The sequence below is a fragment of the Rhinolophus sinicus genome, chromosome 8 (genome assembly GCF_057876585.1).
Source record: "Rhinolophus sinicus isolate RSI-liver-muscle chromosome 8, RSI-T2T, whole genome shotgun sequence".
Lineage (NCBI taxonomy): Eukaryota > Metazoa > Chordata > Mammalia > Chiroptera > Rhinolophidae > Rhinolophus > Rhinolophus sinicus.
The window spans coordinates 13,121,444-13,141,604 of NC_142508.1; the positions used below are offsets into that span (position 1 = coordinate 13,121,444).

Genomic DNA, 20,161 nt, shown 5'->3' on the forward strand with positions numbered 1-20,161 from the left:
CTCAGGGCAAAAAGTGTCTATTGTACAGAGCTGATGAGGACTCCATCCCCGCTTTCCTCCCAGCCCTTCCCTGTTTTACTATTCCAAGTGAGCTTTTTTACTCTGAACTCCAACTAAACATGCAGTCATCCTTTCCACCCACTCACCGATCCATCCACCCACCCACCCGTTTGTCCATCCATCCTTCTGTCCGCCCTTCTATCTAAGTCTCATACTTCCCACTAAGGTGCAAGGCACACAAGGGTCCCCAAGGAGGACCCTCAGTCCTCGAACCTTTCACTTTTCCTTTTCCCTTTCTACTGGTTTTTATTTGGCTCTGAAGGAATCGTGCAAGCTTTGCTTCATGTACATACGGCAATATTCATTCTGGTATCTGGTCTTGGTAAAGAACCTCAGATCCAGGGTTAATTATGTTGAGTTAGTCATAAGCGTGTGATTGGAACCATCTTCCTTTCAACGAAGGCAAGGAATATTTCTAGCTTCCAAATTCCCCACACTGTTTTCACTCAGTCTAGATCGCCTCTAACTCATGTAAGCCTACTTTCGCTCAGTTCACTCAGTTTCTTGCAACATTTGCATTTCCTTTCAGCCTGTCAGCATGAAAAACTCTTAGGTAGCGATGCCTTAAAGGTCAGCATAGTACCTTCACAAAGACTGATGAGACTATTTTGTGTTGCGTTACACTTGATGATGGTGAGCCTCATTCTCTCCTTGCAGCTGGTGGCCTGTCCCGGCTTCGCCAGCATCCCTGCCCATGGCACATGCCCTCCCTAACTGCTGCCCCCACTAAAACCACAAGTTCTCCCCTTCTCAGTAGGTCCCTTCTTCCTGCTACCACCTAGACTTGCCTTTTTATAGATCATTTATCCATGAAGCTTTGGAACGATGGTAGATTACACTCAAGACTCCCCACATAGATTTACATATTCCTTAATGACCCTCTGTGACACAGGTTACAAACTGAGATACTACCAGACCTTCCTCAAATCTTCTACTGTGTCAGGATTTACTTTTCACCAGTTTCTTGTCTCTTTCTCTAGGCGGTTTCAAAGCAAATTGCAAACAGTCCTTTTCACTCAGTGCCACCTCCAACCCCCGGCCTCTCTACTTACTGCCACTTGGCCTGTTCCAGTTATGCTCAATCTGGCCCAGGTTTTCATGAGTTGGGGCCATCCTCGATCATTCTTCAGGGCAGGATCTCACATAGCACTCTGCTTTTTTACATCCACTTTTCCCTCAACTCTGAGCCAACTCCACCGGACAGGTTGCCTCACACCCATATTGGAAGTAGGTGGAGGCGTAAATCTTTAGAAAATAGGCAGCCTCCATCAGTTGGTGATGAATTAGGAGGATTCAACTTCCAGCAAGTGAGAGTTGTTAGTTGTTAACACGGTAATGGCTCTGCCAAAAAGAGTCTTGCCCTGGAGGAAGGTTTCAAAATAAAATGAACTTGCTTCAGATGATTTAGGGGGACAGAGCAGATAACTTTTCAACATACCTTCCGGCCGTGGCTTTTTACTATTTGCCTCCCCAGGATGCTGCCCTCTGATTTCAGAAGCGCGAGTGAAGTGATATCATGACAGACTGCACCCACCTGTGTTCACTCTTGCCCTGATTTTATTGGTGGGGTGAGGTGGACTTCTTGTAAATCCATCAAAAACATATCTGAAGCACACTCTGGGGTATATATTAAATCTAGGAACTTGATGTCCTCTTGTTTCTGTCCCTGAATAACAATTAGGTATCAATTCCCATACTTGACCATGTTGTAGATTTACTGATTCGCTGATTTTCTTTGCCCATGTTTATCTTTCCAAGTTTTGAGTGAATGGGCACTTCTCTGAGGCATGGAAAGTCTCCTGAGAAATAATTAAGGCATGGAATTCGTTATTTCAGAGGCTACCTATGAACCCAGAGCGTACTCCTATGATGCTTTCTGAATTTAAAAGCCAAAGAGGATTGTTTCTCTCCATCTTGCTCCACACATGTATGTTGTGTGGATTAACTGGGTTTCTGCTACTCCAGCAATTCACTGGCTCCATGAACATTACTGAGGACCCATTACGTGCTAGGTCCTATGCTAGGGAGACCCCCCTAAATACATAGGACAGTGTTGAAGGTGCCGTGGTGAGCATAGCTGCCTTCTAAACATGTAGCACGTTCCATAACGTTCTGTAATGGAAGAGACAGTGCAGGGAAGAGGAAGAGAGCGTGGACGCCTGGATCCAGACACACCTGTGCTTCTCACCAACCCCAGCTTTGCCTCCTCACAGCTGTGTGACCTCGTCGAATCTGTGGGTGTCTGGATCTTGGACTTCCCAGACACCAGAACCGTGAGAAACAAGTGTTTGTTGTTTGATTTTAAAAATAATTTTAAATCTAGCTAAACCTTGGCTTCTTCCTCTGTGAAATGGGCATAAGTGTAAGATTGTTGCAAGGGTTAGGTGAGCAAATGAATGTGAAGGCATTCGACCAGTGTAACCAGGGTCCACAGTGCATTAGATGTGTAGTGACTATTCCCGATCCCTGAATTTAGCTGGGCTGCTTTGTTTAAGGTGTATCGCAGTGCAGGATTGCCTTCAAACCAAATACAAATTCTTCTACAGAAAGCTTTAAAAGGTAACTTACGAAGGTATGACAATTAAGTTCACGAACTTGTTGCAATAATGTTGCTAACTTTTTTGATATCAGAGGGATTATTCATTATGAATTTGGACCAACTGGACAAACAGTTAACCAAGTTTACTATTTGGAAGCGCTGAAAAGGCTGTGTGAAAAAGATGACCTGAACTTTTCACCAACAATTCATGGCTCTTGCATCACGACAATGCATGAGCTCACATGACACTGTCTGTGAGGGAGTTTGTAGCCAGTAAACAAATAACTGTATTGGAACACCCTCCCTACTCACCTGATCTGACCCCCAATGACTTCTTTCTTTACCCAAAGATAAAGGAAATGTTGAAAGGAAGACATTTTGATGACATTCAGGACATCAGGGTAATATGATGACATTCCAGAAAAAGAGTTCCAGAATCACTTTGAAGCGTGGACTAGGCGCTGACATAAGTGCATAGCTTCCCAAAGGGAGTACTTCGAAGGTGACCATAGTGATACTCAGCAATGAGGTATGTAGCACGTTTTCTAGGATGAGTTCATGAACTTAATTGCCAGACCTCATATGTCTTTCCTGAAAGTGTGTTAAGGAGACAGAGGAGCCGGGCTCCCCAACGAGTCTCTGCCCCTCTCTCGCCCTGGAATTCTGCTTCTCATCCATGACCCCATCTCTCTAGTTCTCATAAATCCCCTTTACCCCCTGGCTTGCACACTCTCCTCACTCCTAAAACACCTCCAGCACGCCCCATCCTACTTTCCTGAAACCAGGATTCCTCCTAGGGGAGCATTGTGAGCTGCTTTTAAGCCGTGCCAGGCATTTATCAGCGTTTCGAAGAATTGTGGAGGCCGTTAGCTTGAGGGAAGTGGTTTTTCCCACTTGTGTTAGCTGAACATTGATTTAAAGGAGAAAATCTACAGGAGAATCTGAAAGGTTGGAGGAGAAAGCAGGAGAAAGTGGAAGGTGAAATTTACTCCTGCTTTGCAAGACGGAATGGACACTTGTCCTTCAAAGCAGGGAGGGAATAACTGTTCCATGTACTCACACTACTGTTTCCCCCCGAAAATAAGACCTAACTGGACAATCAGCTCTAATGCATCTCCTGGAGCAAAAATTAATATAAGACCTGGTCTTATTTTACTATAATATAAGACTGGGTCTAATACGATATGATATGATATGATATGATATGATATGATATGATATGATATGATGTAATACATATAATATAATATAATACCAGGTCTTATTTCAATTTTTGCTCCAAAAGACTCATTAAAGCTGATTGTCCAACTAGGTCTTATTTTCAGGGAAACATGGTAGGAGGAAAAAAGCATCGCTAATGATAGGAGCTTTACATGTGTAATTTTACTGAATTCCCAGGGTATAATAGGTAGGTGCTGTTATTCTCTTTTATAGATGAAGAAACCAAAGCTGTAGGTTTTTAAACACTTGCATAAGGTCATACACCATATAAGAAGCAGAGTCAGGGTTTGAAGCCAGATCCAGATCTGATTCCAAAATATCTACGTTTCCCATAACTCCACACAATTTCCCCTTCTTCCTTGTTTAACATTCATAATAAATCCCATCAGCTCATATAGACCAACTTTACTATATGGCTTGATAGACAGAACCTCAAGAAAAGCATTTTCACAGAAAAAAAAAAATCACACATACTGAGCTCAATTAAAATCATTAACCACCCATTGCTCAAAACACTACCGACACCCTGCCACTTTTATCTCTGGATGTATTTATTTCCTGGGCATGTTCAGAATGGACAAATGATCACGACCTCTCAAATACTTCATAGAATTTCTCTGCAAATGCAGGAGGAAACTCTCTTTTTGAGAATGTATGGTCTAGGCCTCACCGTGGCACAGGATCAGAGCAATTTAAGACCATTCACTGCGGCACCCCCAACACCCAAATCACACTGACCAATTACGTATGCAACACTGTTGTTCACCATTTTAGGAGCCAAAATAAGTCTAACTGTGTAACTTTTGTGTGTGTTTTTTCCCCCACAAAATGTACAATCAAACAGCAAATGAACCTAATTCCTTCCCTTCTAAAGCACGTTGCCCAAATGGACACCCTTTGTTCACCCAGTTAATGAACTCTCACTGCCAGGTGAAGGACCGAAAAGAAAAAAAAAAAAAGAATCTTTGATTAAAAAGAAAGAAGAGAAGTCACTTAATCATTACCTGCCTCATCTGGAAGGTCTGCACAGGGTGTCTGAGGTGGCTGGCCCTATTAACGCTTTCTTTCAAAAAAGGATACTTCTTAACTGGCGGCTGGCTTTTTTTGTTCTTACATTTCTAATTTGACCTTGCCAAATTGCATCTTGAGTCTGTAAGGAGATGGGAGTGGGGTGGACTCTCAAAGAGAAGGGATAATTGCACACTGAGGGAAGTCAAAGGGCTTCCGAATCTTTGTTTTTTTCTCATTCCTTCTGGCCCCCATAAGGAAGACCAAGAGGTCTGCCCTTACTTGTTGGGCTGTTCTGCAAAAACGAAGCAAAGTATCAACTCTGAATACATGAGGCAGCGTTCAGGAGAGGGGTGAGGAAATGCCAGGCCTGCCCAGATGTTCTCTTGGAACTACCTACTAGTGTAAGAAGCGGTTCCAGAGGCTGCCAACATGGCAAACAGCACACGATGGCCTCACTTCCCAAGATGACAACAGTTGTCACTTGCGGTTCTGCGTCTCAAATCTCCTGTAAAACTCTCTTGTGAGGCGTCCGCCAAGGTCTGTCCTCCAGATTGCTATCTGGCATATTGTTGACTCTGCATTAATGACAAAAATCAAAATGATGCCGACATCTGCTGGTAGAGGAACTAGAGTGGTGAAACCTCAGAATCCTCTTCGTGCATTAGCAATAGCAAACTGCAAGTTGAGGACAATCATTGAAAACTGAGGTTGGAAAACACATTACCAGCCATGAACACGGCCGTTAAGAATCTTAACCAGATGGAAGGAAGAAAAAAACTCAGCAGCAAAGCACCTCTTCCACTCTCCCAGCTTCTTGGATGAGCGACGCATGCAACCAGTTGAAGTATGCATTGTGCAGACGACCTCTGCCAGACACTAGGTACCTGTAACTGGCAGTGGGAGTTGGCCCCCATGTACAAATTTCCCTATAATGAGATCATTATTTTATACACTTACCCAGTGCTCCGTGAAGAAGGATCTTTATAATCCCTTTATGACTTTCTGCACGTTTATGCAACGTAGGAGGCGAGGATCTTATAGAATTTGGATTCTGATGGGAGATGCCCAAAGGCCCCAAGAAAGATCTGAAAGCTCAGGAGCTTGGGATTTAATTCTGGCTCCTGCAATGGAAAGTTTTTCTCGAGTTGTAATTGTGTGCCTCAGTTTTCCTATCCATAAATTGGAAAGAAGACCACAACTCTTTCCCACAGGACTATTGAACGGGTAAGAATTTTAAGAGATTAAAGACATGCGATGGGTAAGGTTCCTTTGTTCTGAGACAACCAAGGTACATTAAATAAACTCACTTTGGTAATATTTACTGAGCGGATACTGTGCGTGGCCAGGAAGTGATCTAGGTACTGCTGGTGATACAGCTGTGAACAGACAGGTAAGACCTTGTCCAAAAGGAGCTTACATTCTAATCAGAGGAGAGAGAAAATAAACACACGCTATGCGATGCTATGCTATGCTATGCTGTGCTATGACATGACATGACATGACATGACGTAATGTGACACGACAATAGAATAGAATACAATAGAATAGAATAGAATATAGAATAGAGTAATTTCAGGTATTGATAGGTAGACTTAAAACATAAAGAAGAGTAAGGGGCTGGAGGTGATGAGGTGGGGCGGGCACTGCTATTTCAGACATGGTGGCCAGGTACGGTGTATCTAACAGTTTGGCGTGTAAGCAGAAACCTGAATGAAATGAGGAAGTGAGTGATGTGGATCTTTGAGGAAGGTGCGTTAGAAACAGAGGGAACTGAAAAAGTGCAAAGACTCACCCATCCCTCAGTATCACAATCAGAAGAGACCAAGATTCGCCTCCGTGAGTAGAGGCTGAGAAAGCCGAGGTCCGGAGAGAGGTGGAGACCCCGCCAAATCCACCGGGTTTTCCCGGTCTGGACAGGAGCAGCATGAAGACACAGGAGGTCTGGCTGCGGTCCTGCTGACGCCATCGGGTAGCTGACAACCTGAGACACTGTTCGGATGTAGGCTGTAGCTGTCTTTCACGGTTTTCTGAGACCCATATTTCTCTGATGGTGAAGATCCTTCTACTTTTTTCCTGAAAAGTGGGGATTGAATTGTGTGTGCCTCTGAAAATGGCGTTGGCAAGCTTTATGAGTAGACTTCCTTATACAAAGCAGCACTCTTTTCCACCTGCACTGTGGCTGGAGTGGGCAGCCAACAGACAGAAGCTGGGGCCCTGCACTTTATACATGAAGTGCTCATTACCTTCTCACTAAATATTATTTTTTTGCAAAGGTTTTAGCTAAATGACAAGCCTCTTGACAGTCTGAATACACCCCACTGTAGTGTGTAAATTTTACTGAGCCATAAAATGTTTTGAGGTTTCTTGGGGTGGGAATAGGTGTGAAATTACAGTCCATTATTATTATATATTTCTTTTCATTACTCTTTGTTATATTTCTTAGGACTAACCAAAATAATTCTTATACTGCTGAACGTTTACAACCTTCAGATATAAGTAGATGGTCCCCAAGTTCCCCCAGGTCATCATTTACAGAGCTCTGCCTATTCAGCTCTTTTAATCTTTCTTCATAAATCCAGGGGTCCCCCTCCATCACTCTGGTTGCTTTCCCCCCAACACTCACCCCATTTGTCTGTACCTGCCTGGTAATTAGATGCTCAGAGCTGAGCACAGCCCTCCAGGTGGGGCCTCTGCAGGGTCATCTGTAGCTCCGAGTATTGCTTAATAGATCCATTTCCGTTTCCTCCTGGGCCCCACATTTCACTCCAGGTAGGATAAGCCAAAGGGAACACAAAGGGAACAACACAACCCAGACTGAGAAAACGGGTCCTGGGAGGAAAGATGACAAAGCTAGTCCACATTTTCCTTACAGACAGCCCAGAAGCAGACACTGGAAGATGACAGAGAGAGGGTAGGGAGTCATTTTTTCCTCCATTTTAGTGTCAACGGGAGAACGGGTTTTCCACGGTAGCAGAGACGCTTGTCTTAAATGGTGTTAAAACCTGCGTGGGCTAAGCTTTCTGGGCTTTCTTTTCTTCCAGAAGCCACTAGAAGCCTCTGGATAGTGAGATGAGACACAAGGAGGGGCATCTCATTCCATGAGCATGCTGAGGGCATGACCCGGCCACTGGCTCTTTCTGACCGACATTCCCTCACCTCTGCACATGCTCCCTTCACAAAGGCCACTTTCCTAGCCACTCAGTCACGCCCATCTGGGATTAATTGATTTTTTTCATCAGCAAGTTTATGGAAGTGGGGAGATCACGTCATCAGATATCTTGTATGAGTTCATATGAATGAATCATAGCTCTCTGGCAATTTTGTTAGCTTTTCCTCATCTTGTATGCCCACCCCAGCCCCATGTATAATATTTATCATAGAGTAGGTATCTGTCAGACACTTGGGAGATGGCCTAAAACAGTGGATTTGAATGTGTTTTTTAAACAGACAGCACTGGGCGTGTCGCCTCATGCTCCTATCAGCCGTCTGATTGGGGGAAGGTGCCTTAATCATCCCGGGCCTCAGCTTCCTCACATCTAAGGCAAAAGCATCTCATTGGGGTTTCGTGACACAGAAGTGAGAGGGCACACGTCAAGCCCCGGATACATAACAGGCATTTTTATACAGTTAGTTTTTCTCCCCAGGAGAGAACACGTATCATGGCGGCTGGCTCTGGCAGGTCTCACAATCCCTCAAGTTTACAATGTTTCTGTAATCACGTCTATTTAGGGAAAGGTAGTGTGTGGAGGGAGGAAAAACCATTCAAATACGGTTATTCTCATCCATTAGCAAGATGGCATAGACGTTCACAACCTAGCTTTGATCTGCAATTTGGGGAAAGGCGGTTCCAAATACACGAGGGATCATCTCTTCCCCTTGATGTGATGTTGGAATTTAACTCCCGCTAACTGTGAACAGGCATAATGAGTCGGCATCCAGGGAAAAATACCCTCTAGTGCTTAATGAACACAAAATAAAACATTTCCTTTTATCTTTGACATCTACCACTCATTTGAATAATGCTATTCATACTCATGACTCATAAGACCCTTCCATCAGCTCAGTATTGTCACGAAGGCGCCTATGGACTGCCAATAAGGACACAGAGATCTCTTTGATGGTATTATAGTATGAAAGCTGCTGCTGCAGATGACTTATGGGGTCCCAAGTCAATAGAAGGTAAAGAACATTCTACAATAGCTGTATCTTTCTACTCAAACCAATGAAATTTTATGGCCCGGAAATGATAACAGCCAAATAGAGCACAAATCTCCTTTACTCGAGCAGGGACCCTCAGCCACCTAATAGGATGAAAACAGGACCGCAGCAATAATGAAGGCCGTGAGCTTCTGCAGTTGCTCAGCTGGGACTAGAAGGGACAGTCTTGGGGGTTTAAAAAGGAACAGGGCCTGGGGAGGGATGGCTCAGGCTGTACCGCAGTCTCAAATTGAACGTAAGCAAATCTCTACGATGAAGCCATTTCTCTCTCTCATTATATCTGTGAGTTCCTTGAGGCACAACACTATGTGTTAATGTATCTCTGTATTCCCACCCCTGGCACAGGGCTTGGTGCACAGTGGGCTAAGAGATTTGAACCATTTACTACGCACCGGCTTCTGTGTTAAGCGTTTTACACCATGTCATCTTTTTCTTTTCTCATTACAGGTCTATGAGGGAGAAAGGTAGTATCATTTGTTGCTTTGTACAGATTAAGAGCATGAGACTGGTTAAAGAATTCTGAAAACTTGCTCAAGGTCATCCAATAGATGTCAGAGCAGAGACTTGAACTCATGTCTGTCTGTTGCCAGAGCCTGTGGTCCGAGCCGCACACTCCAGGGTGCTCAGTGAAATGCTCGCTGACCGGCCCCAGAGTCAGGGGTGGGGTCAGCATGTGCAAAGGCTGTGTGGCTTTTAAACACGAGGCTGTGGGCACAGATACTAATTCCAACATGGGATGAGGCTAGAGGAGATATTGTCATTCGCAGGGATCAGCAAACTTTTTCTGTAGAGGGTCAGATAGTCAATATTTTAGGCTTCGTCACAACGACTCAACTCTGCTCTTGTAGCATGACCAGGATCCAATAAAACTTTGTTTACAAAAAGTAGATAGATCTGCATTGCCTCCCCTCTCAAGAGTTTGCCAACTCTTGTTCTATGTAGTGTCTTGCCAACAAAATCAATGACTAAGTTGGAGAACAGGTCGACCCCCAAGAAGATGAAGTAGAAGTTGATGCTATCATAGCCAGGATCCCTGTAAAGATATAGGAGATCGAAGAGGGCTTTTAAAGAGAGAAGCGAACCTAGGCATGTGAGCTTGGGTTAAACATCAACCTCTTTAAGCTTCTACTTCATATTTTGGGAACTGTGAACTATGAGGGTGGCCCACCTTTCCTGCAGCAGAGTAATTTCACATAAACCCCCAGCCCTGGGTTTGCCTCGGCAACACGTGGCATCTGGGGTGTGCTGCAGCTTCCTTTGCTCAGTTGTCACCACCACCAGCTGGATGCTATACAAACTAGAGCATCCTCTTTTCGAATCTGCCCACCTTCCTCTGTAACACCCCCACACTGTTTCATGAAATTGTGGGTGTTGGGGGCCTGGGAGAGGAAACAAAACAAGCATTGGTATCATTAGAGGGCTTGTTAATAAAGAAATACCAAAACTTCTATTTGTAACAAACACCCAGACCACCACATTGGGAAACCGAGTCGGTGTTCATTCTGAGTTGTTTTGGTTTTGCACGAAAGAACCGCCTTCCCTCACCCCTTCCCCCAAGAACAAGCTAAAGTCAATGGGGTAGGTTTGTTGAAGATGGAACTCTCCGGGTTCCACGTTCAGAATATGAATATTCTCCAGCAGGAGATCAGGGACGGCCTCTCCACTTTTTAAGGGTAAAATGCCAGTGCCAGCAGTCAGAGCAGTGCAAGTAAAGCACCACACTTGAAAAAAAACCTGTTGACACATTATGGAAAACTTTGAAAAACAGTCTGCATAGGAACAGGCTTTCCTTGTACCAAAGACGTGGGTGGGAACATAAAACCTTCTCAGCCTTGGGGCTGTGCTGACCACTCTCCTCGTTATTGCTCAGAGTTATCTGAAAAGCCCCTGATCCCATTTTCCTCTCTGTTCAGTTAGGACTTGTCAAAACACCATCAGTGCAAAATGGAAGAGAAACTAGTTGCCTCTAAGAGCTTTGGCGACATGGAGAGTAGTTCTGCAAGAAAAATAACCATGAGCTCTCAGGACGTAATCCAGAGTGGGAAAGAGCATGTCCAGTTCCTCGCTCAGCCATTAATTAACTGCCCAGGAGCGTGTTATTCAACCATCTTGAACTCGGTTTCCTTATCTGTGTCTATAAAAGGAGAAGAAAATAATATGTCTCACTCATAGGTGTGTGGCAAAGTAATATAAGAGACACTATAATGTAAAACATCTGGAAAGTGCCTGGCACAGAACTGCTGTTTGACGTTTGTCAATTATCTTAAAGAATCCCGATGTATAATAAAAGAATTCGTTCATTCAAATTATTGGTACATATGAAGTGCTACTGCCTATGTGCCAGGTACTTTTCTAGTTGCTAGAGATACACACAAGTCTCTGGCTTCCTAGAATCTACTATCTGCCTAGTGGAAAACACACAAAAAGATAAATCTTGATAAAGATCATTAATATCATGTTAGATAATAGTAAAATAAAGAAATAAAGCAGGGTAAGCTCAGGTCCAATGTCAGAGGATGCTATATAGATAGAGTAGTCAGGAAAGGTCTCTCTGATGAAGTGACGTTTCAGCTCAGAACTGAATGAAATGAGAGACAGAGCCATGGGTACACCTGGGGGAAGAGTGTTTCAGGCAGAGAGGACAGAAAGTGCAAAGGCCCTGGGGCAGAAATGTGCTCAGCACATTGCAGAACCAACAAGTGATCCAGTGAGGCTGGAGAGCAGTTTGCACAGGGAAAGAGTGGTAGATGAATGAAAGAGACGTACCAGAGGCCAGGGCATGAGCTAGAGTGTTTTGAGACGTCTTGGTGGTTTCATTCGTGTTTATCTAGCTTCTCTGATGAAACTGACAATCTCCTGAGTCAGTGGAGCAGAGCAGTTAGGACTGTAGTTTCAAGTATCAGACGGATCTGGGTGTCAGCCAAGCTAACAACTTTATGTCACCTTGGAAAGGTCTCTTAATCTCTCTAAGCCTCATTTTCCTCCTCTATAAAATAGAGATCATAATAGTGCCTATTTCATTGGATTTTTTATGAAAATGAAATGAGATAATATGAGTAAAGTGCCGGGTGTTGAGTAAATGCTCCATACATTAGCTACCGTGTTTCCCCGAAAATAAGACCTAACTGGAAAATCAGCTCTAATGCGTCTTTTGGAGCAAAAATTAATATAAGAGCCAGTCTTATTTTACTATAATATAAGACTGGGTGTAATATAATATAACATAATGTAATTTAATACAATACCAGGTCTTATATTAATTTTTGCTCCAAAAGACGCATTAGAGCTGATTGTCTGACTAGGTCTTATTTTCAGGGAAATACGGTTTTATCGTTGAGGTCAGCAGGTCCATGCTGTACATGTTTCCTTTATCAGTCAACAAATACGTATGAAGCCTTATCAAACACTGTGATCTATAATTTCACACTTGCGAGCATTGTGTTGACCACATAACTTGACTCTTGATGAAGTTTTGTAGGCTTACAATACAGCAATAACTTTGTAAACCAGGAATCAGCTGACTGACAACTCTTTTCAGAACCCGAGAACCAGAAAGCAAACAAAATATGTCTTAGAATTCCCCAAACGCCTATCAGAAAGGTTATACACTAAAGCTATAAACTGAAATCACGAGGGACTCTACATTCCTTACTTGTTTTTAAACCCAATCACGTGTTTGGTAAGTCAGGTTTCTCAGGTTACAGAGAGTTGGAAGGGACAGTAGCCAAAGGCCACTGTGCTTAATGGAAAGAGAGCAACCGCGCAAAAGAAGACAAAATTAAAACTATAAACAGCAGAGAGGAGAGTTCAAAAACGGAACACAGGAATCTATTCACTCATTCCTTACGTTCACTTATTCAACAATTCATTCACTCCACAAATATTCATGGGTGACTATTGGAGGCCAGGCACTATTGTTGGGAGCTGGGTACACAAAAGTGACAGGTACATCACCTCTCAGAGATCAGGGCATGGTGGGGTAGACAGGCAATAAACAATCTCCGTAGTGTTAAGTGATGGACCAGAGTGCAGGCCAGCAGAGGGCGCTGGAGGAGCACGGATCAGTCTTGAACCCGCAGAGACTGTTTTCTGGAGGAAACGAGGGCCGTTTAGTATCGGGGCTGCCAGGCCTTGGTTCATCCAGTGACTCAGTGAAAATTATCACAGGGCAGTAACGGATGCTCAAAACTACGATGCTGAGTGCACAGGTAAGGACAGTCAACGTTCCCTGTATTATAGTTGATAAAGCTGGGAATTATATGAAGGTTTTCATTCAAAATTACTTCTGTACAATTTTCTGTTCTAAAATTGATGTGCTAACTGTAAGTTTTTGCTGAGTTGGTCTCTCCCATCATGTATTTCCTAGTGATATTAGATCTAAAAGGAATTATTGTTAGGCCATGGTTTTCAGACAATGCATGAAGCATACTATATAATATTTTGTCTTGTACATAAGTATTAAATAACGTATCTACTTTGGTCTTCTTTAAACTATCTGGTTATACAGGGAAGGTTTAGGAAGAAGTATCCTTAGCTATGGGAGTCCTATGGAAGTTTGGTACTATTAATTCTACAATTTTGAATCTAAAACATAAGTAAATCAGTTAATTTGACAATGTTTCATACTAAGTTATGGCCAATTGTCCACCAGTTTGGTTTATTCAAAAATACATGCCACTGATATTCAGAGCAGTGCTGTTTGTTAGAGCAAAATAGTGAAAACAATCTAAAGATCCAACAATACGGGACCGATTAAATAAAAGGTGGTACATTCATAAGTAGAATATTCTACATTCATTAAAAAGAACAAGACTGTGCTAATATGGAACATTCTCCAAGATATATTGTTAAGGAGAAAAATAGTATCTGAGTGAAAAAAAACCCTACATATTTAGTAGAAAACAGAAGGATGCACAAAACATTCGTGACAACCGTAGCCATAAAGTAGGGGTGCTGGGTGATGGGGGTTCAGGAGAAAGAAGGAAATTATTTTACATTGGTGCCCTTTGTGTCTTTTGAATTTTGTACCATGGGCATGTATTACAAATTCAAAAATAAATCTACAGAAAAAATTTAAACGAAGACGTGTCCCCAATCCCAAAGGGAACATGTGGAGGTAAGATGGTAGACCAAATTGAGCAGGTGTCAAAGGAGGGCTGTTCTAGGGCTCCCTCCTTCTTTGTTTGCCTGGCTCCGTCACTTAGGTTATCAGAAGAGGCCATAAGCCAGAAAGAATCTGGCTCAAAGGATGGTGTGCTCCATGCTTTAAAACTGTGACTACAAAGGACTTGAACATATATTTCCACAAAGAAGGTTTACAAATGGCCAAGCAGCACATTACAAGATGTTCAATACCTCTAATCATCAGGGAAATGCAAATCAAAACCACACACAATGAGATACCACCTCACATCCATTAGGGTGGCAACTATTAAAAAAACAAAAAATAAAAAAACAACTGTTGGTGAGGATATAGAGAAAAGGGAACACTTGTGCATGGTTGGTAAAAATATAAAGCGGCTGCTGTGGAAAATAGTATGATTCCTCAAAAAATTAAACATAGAATTACCATGTGATCTACCAATAGCAATTCTGGATATATACCCCAAAAGAATTGAAAGCAGGGTCTCAAAGAGATATTTGTACACCCCTGTTCATAGTAGTATCATTTACAATAGCCAAAGGGTGGAAGCAACCCAAGTGTCCATTGAAGGGTGAATAAATGGATAAACAAAATGGTGGTATATATGGCATATTATTCACCCTTAAAAAGGGAGGAAATTCTGACACATTCTACAACATGAATGAACCCTGAGAACACTGTAGTAAGTGAAAAAACCAGTCACAAAAAGACAGATACTGTACGATTTACTTATATGAGATATCTAGAATAGTCAAATTCGTAGAAGCAGAAACTAGAATGGTGGTTGACAGGGGCTGAGGGGAGGAAGAAAGGGTGAGTGATTATTTAATCAGTACAGAGTTTCAATTTTGCAAAATGTAAAGGGTTCTGGGGATGGATGGTGGTGATGGTTGCACAACAATGTAAATGTATTTAACACCACTGAACTATACGCTTAAAACTGGTTGCGATGGTAAATTTTATGTTATATGTATGTCACCACAATTAAAAATAAAAATTTTTACCTGTGAAATTGAATGCATCCAAACAGAGCTTACACTTTCCATTTCCCCAACAAAACTCAAATGTTTTGCAGCAAGTTTCACGCATTTCCCTTAAAAATCAGTTCCATACATTTACTTTCCCTGCCTGGCCCTATATGCATTCAAATTTCTGACACTTAGGAAATACACTTAACCTTTTTGACCCTCAGATTTTCTCCTAGGAATAACAACTCCTGTCTACCACATATAATTGATGGAGGGGTACATGAGCTATATGTGGGAGCATTTACAACCTGAAACAGTTACCTCCTGGAACAGATCAAAGCATGTTTCAGTATATGGGTTAGTGACATCTTCACATACACTTAATACCTGAGACAGGGAAAAGGTGACAGAACCAGTGTAAAAAATCTAAAATTAAATGATCCCATGGATTTGTTTTTCTCCTTAAAAATATTAAGTTATTGAGGGTGGGTTGAAGTTCAGTAAATAACTTTGAGACATGTCACAGTGATGTGGAAAACTTGGTTCTCTGACATCTTTTTTTTTTTTTGAAAGGTGATATGACAGTGTCTTAGTTAGATTTGCCACCTCAACTCAATCATACAATTTAACAAACATCAACTCAGCAGCAATGAAGAGGGAACCGTGAGGCACGTAGATCAAGCAGAGGTGCTTCCTGTCATTAGGGGGCTCACCCACAGCCTCAGCACTAAAGCTTGTTCTTTAGGTGATTATTCTACTTAGTACCTTCTACCACGGCAGGTGCCATTTTCAACCCTTCTCCTATTTTGTGTACAAGAGTCCCTTGAAAAGGAGCTGGCTTTTCTAAAGGTCTTTCTTCCTCCTTCCCTACCCTCACCTCCGCAACCCGCGTCTGACCCTCTGTCCCTCCAATTCTTCCTTCCTACCTTCCAACCATTACGTACTGAGCATTCGCTATGAGCCAGATATGGAAGATACTATGGCTGGAAGATAAAGTCCTTGACCTTGTATCATTATCCTGGACGAGAAAGTTTCCTTCCTAGCTAAAACTCTATGTGCCTTAACTCTAGTACTCTGAAAAAGAAAACCAGTCTTTGAATAATACCCTTGAAGAAGTTAGATTATATAAATCTACCAATACACTGGGGCATTGCTTGAGTCTGGCCTATGAAATAAGCAACAAAAATATTTTTGCTTTATGTATAATACCTTAAGTATATTCATAGGGTACCTTTCCTGCGCACAGCTCTAAGCATCTCGAGATTTATGTGATACAGAGAGGAGAAAATCATCTCCATGTGATAGATATGGAAAACAAGGTTTTAAAAAAACCAAGTGACAAATCTCTGTAGGATTGTCAACTTGAGGACACTTGTCGAGCAGGATCCCACAGGAGTCATCTTATTTAATTTTTTGTCAACAACTTGGTTAAGTGGATTTTATAAATGATTCAAAATATGTCTGAGTGTCTGAAACGAGAAGCAAAAAGGGTTTTTAAAACAACCTTGACAGCTTTGCCTGCTGACAACACTGGGGCATGTCAAAGACGAGGAATACTCCCAGAGCGCTAGGTCCTTCCTCACCAGGGGAGAGGACTACGTGACGGTTTAAACAGGGTGAGCCCAGCCAGCTGCTGTCTAAAAAGATGCTATTCATTCAAAGATGCTAGAAGTTTGAACTCTGGAGAAGGAAAAAGAAGAAAAAAGTCTGGGAGATGAAGCAATGCTTACAATTCATGACTTTGATTTTACGATGAAACAGTTAAAATGTTGAAGTGGAAATAACCCCTAAAAAAATGGGGTGTCCCAGTTGTCAATTTATAGCCTTTCAGCTCCAAGACCCCCTTTCTTGGTCGCTTGTGATGCTGGAACGGGAGCCTGGGGACATTTGTCTTCTGCCAGGTGGCACTATGCTGAGGTTAGTCAGGGAGGGTGCTGCATGAGCCTCACAGGACGAGGTGGTTTCTCGTCCTGGTTCTGGTGTGTTTTCTTCTCTTCCTGTTCCTGCAGCACCTGGGAGGGCCATCCTGTGGCACTCACCTCAATGAGTTCAGCAGTATGTACAGGTGGGTAGTGGTTATTAGAAAGTTCTGCCGGAGCCCCAGTCATCTTCCTGAGAGTACAGTGTCCCCACCAGCAGCTTCCTGATGAATTGGCCCGTCAGAGTGTAGCTCATAGTGAGTTTTAGCAGCATCTCAGTGAACTTCTCTGCCAGCCAGAGGGCTACAGCCAAACCTTCATCAATAAGGCCCGAATCTCAATTTGGGAGAAGAAGGCCCTCTCCGTCTTGGGTCGTCCGTCTCAGTCCTAGGCAGTAGCTGCTCCTTGTATAATCTGCTCTTCCTATCATCGTGGGATTTAACCCCCCCATAGAAACTCATCCTCTCTTAGTAGTTAATGGTTCTTTACATTAAACTTTCCATGTTCAAATCACTGGGTGGTTTTTGTTTTCTGACTGGACCTTGGTTAATATGCTGCTATCCAACAGAAATATGCATTTATGTTCACCAAAAGCTATGTACTAGACAGTTCATAGTAGGTAGCGCTGTTCATAATAGCTAAACTCTCCATCACCAGGAGAAGAGACAAATAAATCATGGTATATTCCTACAAGGGAAGCTATACAGTGATGAGAATAAATGAACTATAAATACATGCAACAACACAGAGGAACTGACAAACATAATGTTGAGTGAAAGAAGCAGAAACAAAAAAAAAATATTCTGATTCCATCTGTGTAAAGTCTCCAAACAGCAAAACTAACCTCTGGTGCTAGAAAGTAAGAAAAGTGGTTATTCCTGGAGGGGATTAGTGATAGGAAGGGGGTGCAGGGGGTTTCTGGGATGCTGGTAGTGCTGTTTCCTGGCTAGGGGACTGGTTCTATGTACTGTTTATGCCAGTTCATTGAGCAGCGCCTTTTTGATGTTTACATTTTTAAATTAGTCAAGCTGAAAAATATTACATATTTATTGAATTTATGAGGTGTGAAATATTTTCCTCAAACAATGAAGTCAAGCTCATTTATTCAACAAAAACTATATGTGCATATTACATACCAGTTGCTGTATATGATGCTAAGGATCTAGAGATGAATTACTTATTCTTGGTTCCTGTCTACAAAGAGGCACACTCTACTACTGGGGGGGAGGGACATGAAAACAGATCACTACAATGCAACATGATTCCTGGAATAATTTAGGTATGAATGGAGTGCTGGAGATACAGAGGAGGGAGCCATGAATGGGGCATGAGAAAGCTACACAGGAAGCTTTTGTGAGCAGAAAGGTCCCCTGCTCAGGCATCAGATTGGTGAAGATGTCAACTGAGCCGTTGGAAACTTGAAGACCCAAGCGAGACTGGGGTTGTGCATATACGAATATGTAGGGTCACAGTTACATATGGTGATGGTTGAAGTTATGGAGATGAAATCACCAATAGAGAGTGTTCAGGGCAATTAAAGGAGGGGACAAATGATGGAACTTTGGACGGGGAATTCAGTGGGCAGAGGAGACTGAAAAAGGCAAGTCAGAGAAGTAGAAAAAAAAACAGGAGACTCATGTCTTATAATCAGAGGGACAAGAAAATGTCAGGAGAATGGAGTTTTCATTGTCAAAAGCCACTGCAAGATCAGGCAAGATGAGACTGTGGGTACAGTAAGTTCTCAATGTCATTGATGAATTCTTGGAAACTGCGACTTTAAGTGAAATGGTGTGTAACGAAACCAATTTTGCCATAGGCTAATTGATACAAGCAAGAATTAAGTTCACAGAAAGATGTTATACGAAGACCTGCTATATATGGTTTTTACAATTAAGAGGTCAGTCGGGCTCGAACTGAGGCTATTTTCTAAAATCTCGCTTTGATCAAAGTAAAAAGCAGGGACTGTGAATTTAGACTACTCTTTAAAGATACTTGGTGGTAAAGTGAAGGCGCAGGATAAATCAGTTTGAGCATGATTGTAGGTTAAGGGGAAGGAGGAGGGGAAAAAAATGGATGGCCAGAGGTCTCCGAGCCCATGGGAGGGGTGGGGTGGAGAAGTGTCCAGGGTCAACTGTTTTATAGGCAGATGCTCTTCAAAGCGTGGTCCATCGGCACCACCTGGGAACTTGTTAGAAATGCAGACTCTCGGGGCAAACCGCAGGTGTAGTGAATCAGAATCCGCATTTTAATTAGATCCCATTGTGATCACAGCATTACGATTCCCATCTTTACCAATGATGGGACTGAGGCTCAAAGAAGTTGCTTGAGATAGCAGAGCTGATTGGGAGCTGAGCCAAGATTCAAGTCCAGAACGTCCGGAGTCCAGTGTACTTTTCAAGCGGTAGAAAAGTGAAGTTCAGAGGAATTTCTACTTGCACTCAATTCGAGAGAATTGTTTCAGATGCTAGAACGCCTCCGACGATCAATCACAGGCCTGTAGCCCTAGCGCCGCCAGCTGCGAGTTTGTTCAGACAGTGATGGACGAATCCCTCTCTGAATCCTTGGCTTTGGAAAAACAACACTGACAGCGTTAGAACTTCACTTCCCAGCAAGCCCCGCGGCTGCCATCGTGCGACACAGGGCGGGCACCCGGTCCCTCCTCTCTAGCGGAGCCGCTCAGCAGAAGAGGGTCACGTAAAAGCCTGACGTAAAGGCGCGCGGCATCCTGGGATATGTAGTTTGACCCCGACTAGGACGCCCCCTCGGATGAATGGGGCCGAGGCCAACTGCGAACTACAGCTCCTCGGCCGGAGACCACGGCGGCCCCGGAGAAGAGCAGCGCCCCGGGACGGTGGCGATGTTCTGTGCGGTGGCCGAGGCGGCGGTCCTGCTTCCTGGGGTAGCGATATAGGCGGGCGTTCCCTCTGCACGCTCGCTCCCCTTGCCTTGCACTGGCCATGCGCCCGATCTGTGCGGTGGGCCTGGTTTTCGCAGGTTGCTGCAGTAACGTGATCTTCCTCGAGCTCCTGGCCAGGTGAGTGAGCCCCGCAGGCCGCAGCGGGGTTCCCCGCGCTGCACTGAG

General features: G+C 43.2%; 1 protein-coding gene across 1 annotated transcript in view; it reads left to right on the forward strand.

The window, feature by feature from the left end:
• The first annotated feature begins 19,808 nt into the window (after positions 1 to 19,808).
• Positions 19,809 to 20,161, forward strand: part of SLC35B4 (solute carrier family 35 member B4) — a 28,639-nt gene continuing 28,286 nt past the window's right edge. Inside the window, exon 1 of the mRNA XM_019750951.3 lies at positions 19,809 to 20,113. Within this exon, the coding sequence (XP_019606510.2) occupies positions 20,037 to 20,113 (77 nt within the window). The 5' untranslated portion in view covers positions 19,809 to 20,036. The remainder of the gene's footprint in view (positions 20,114 to 20,161) is intronic.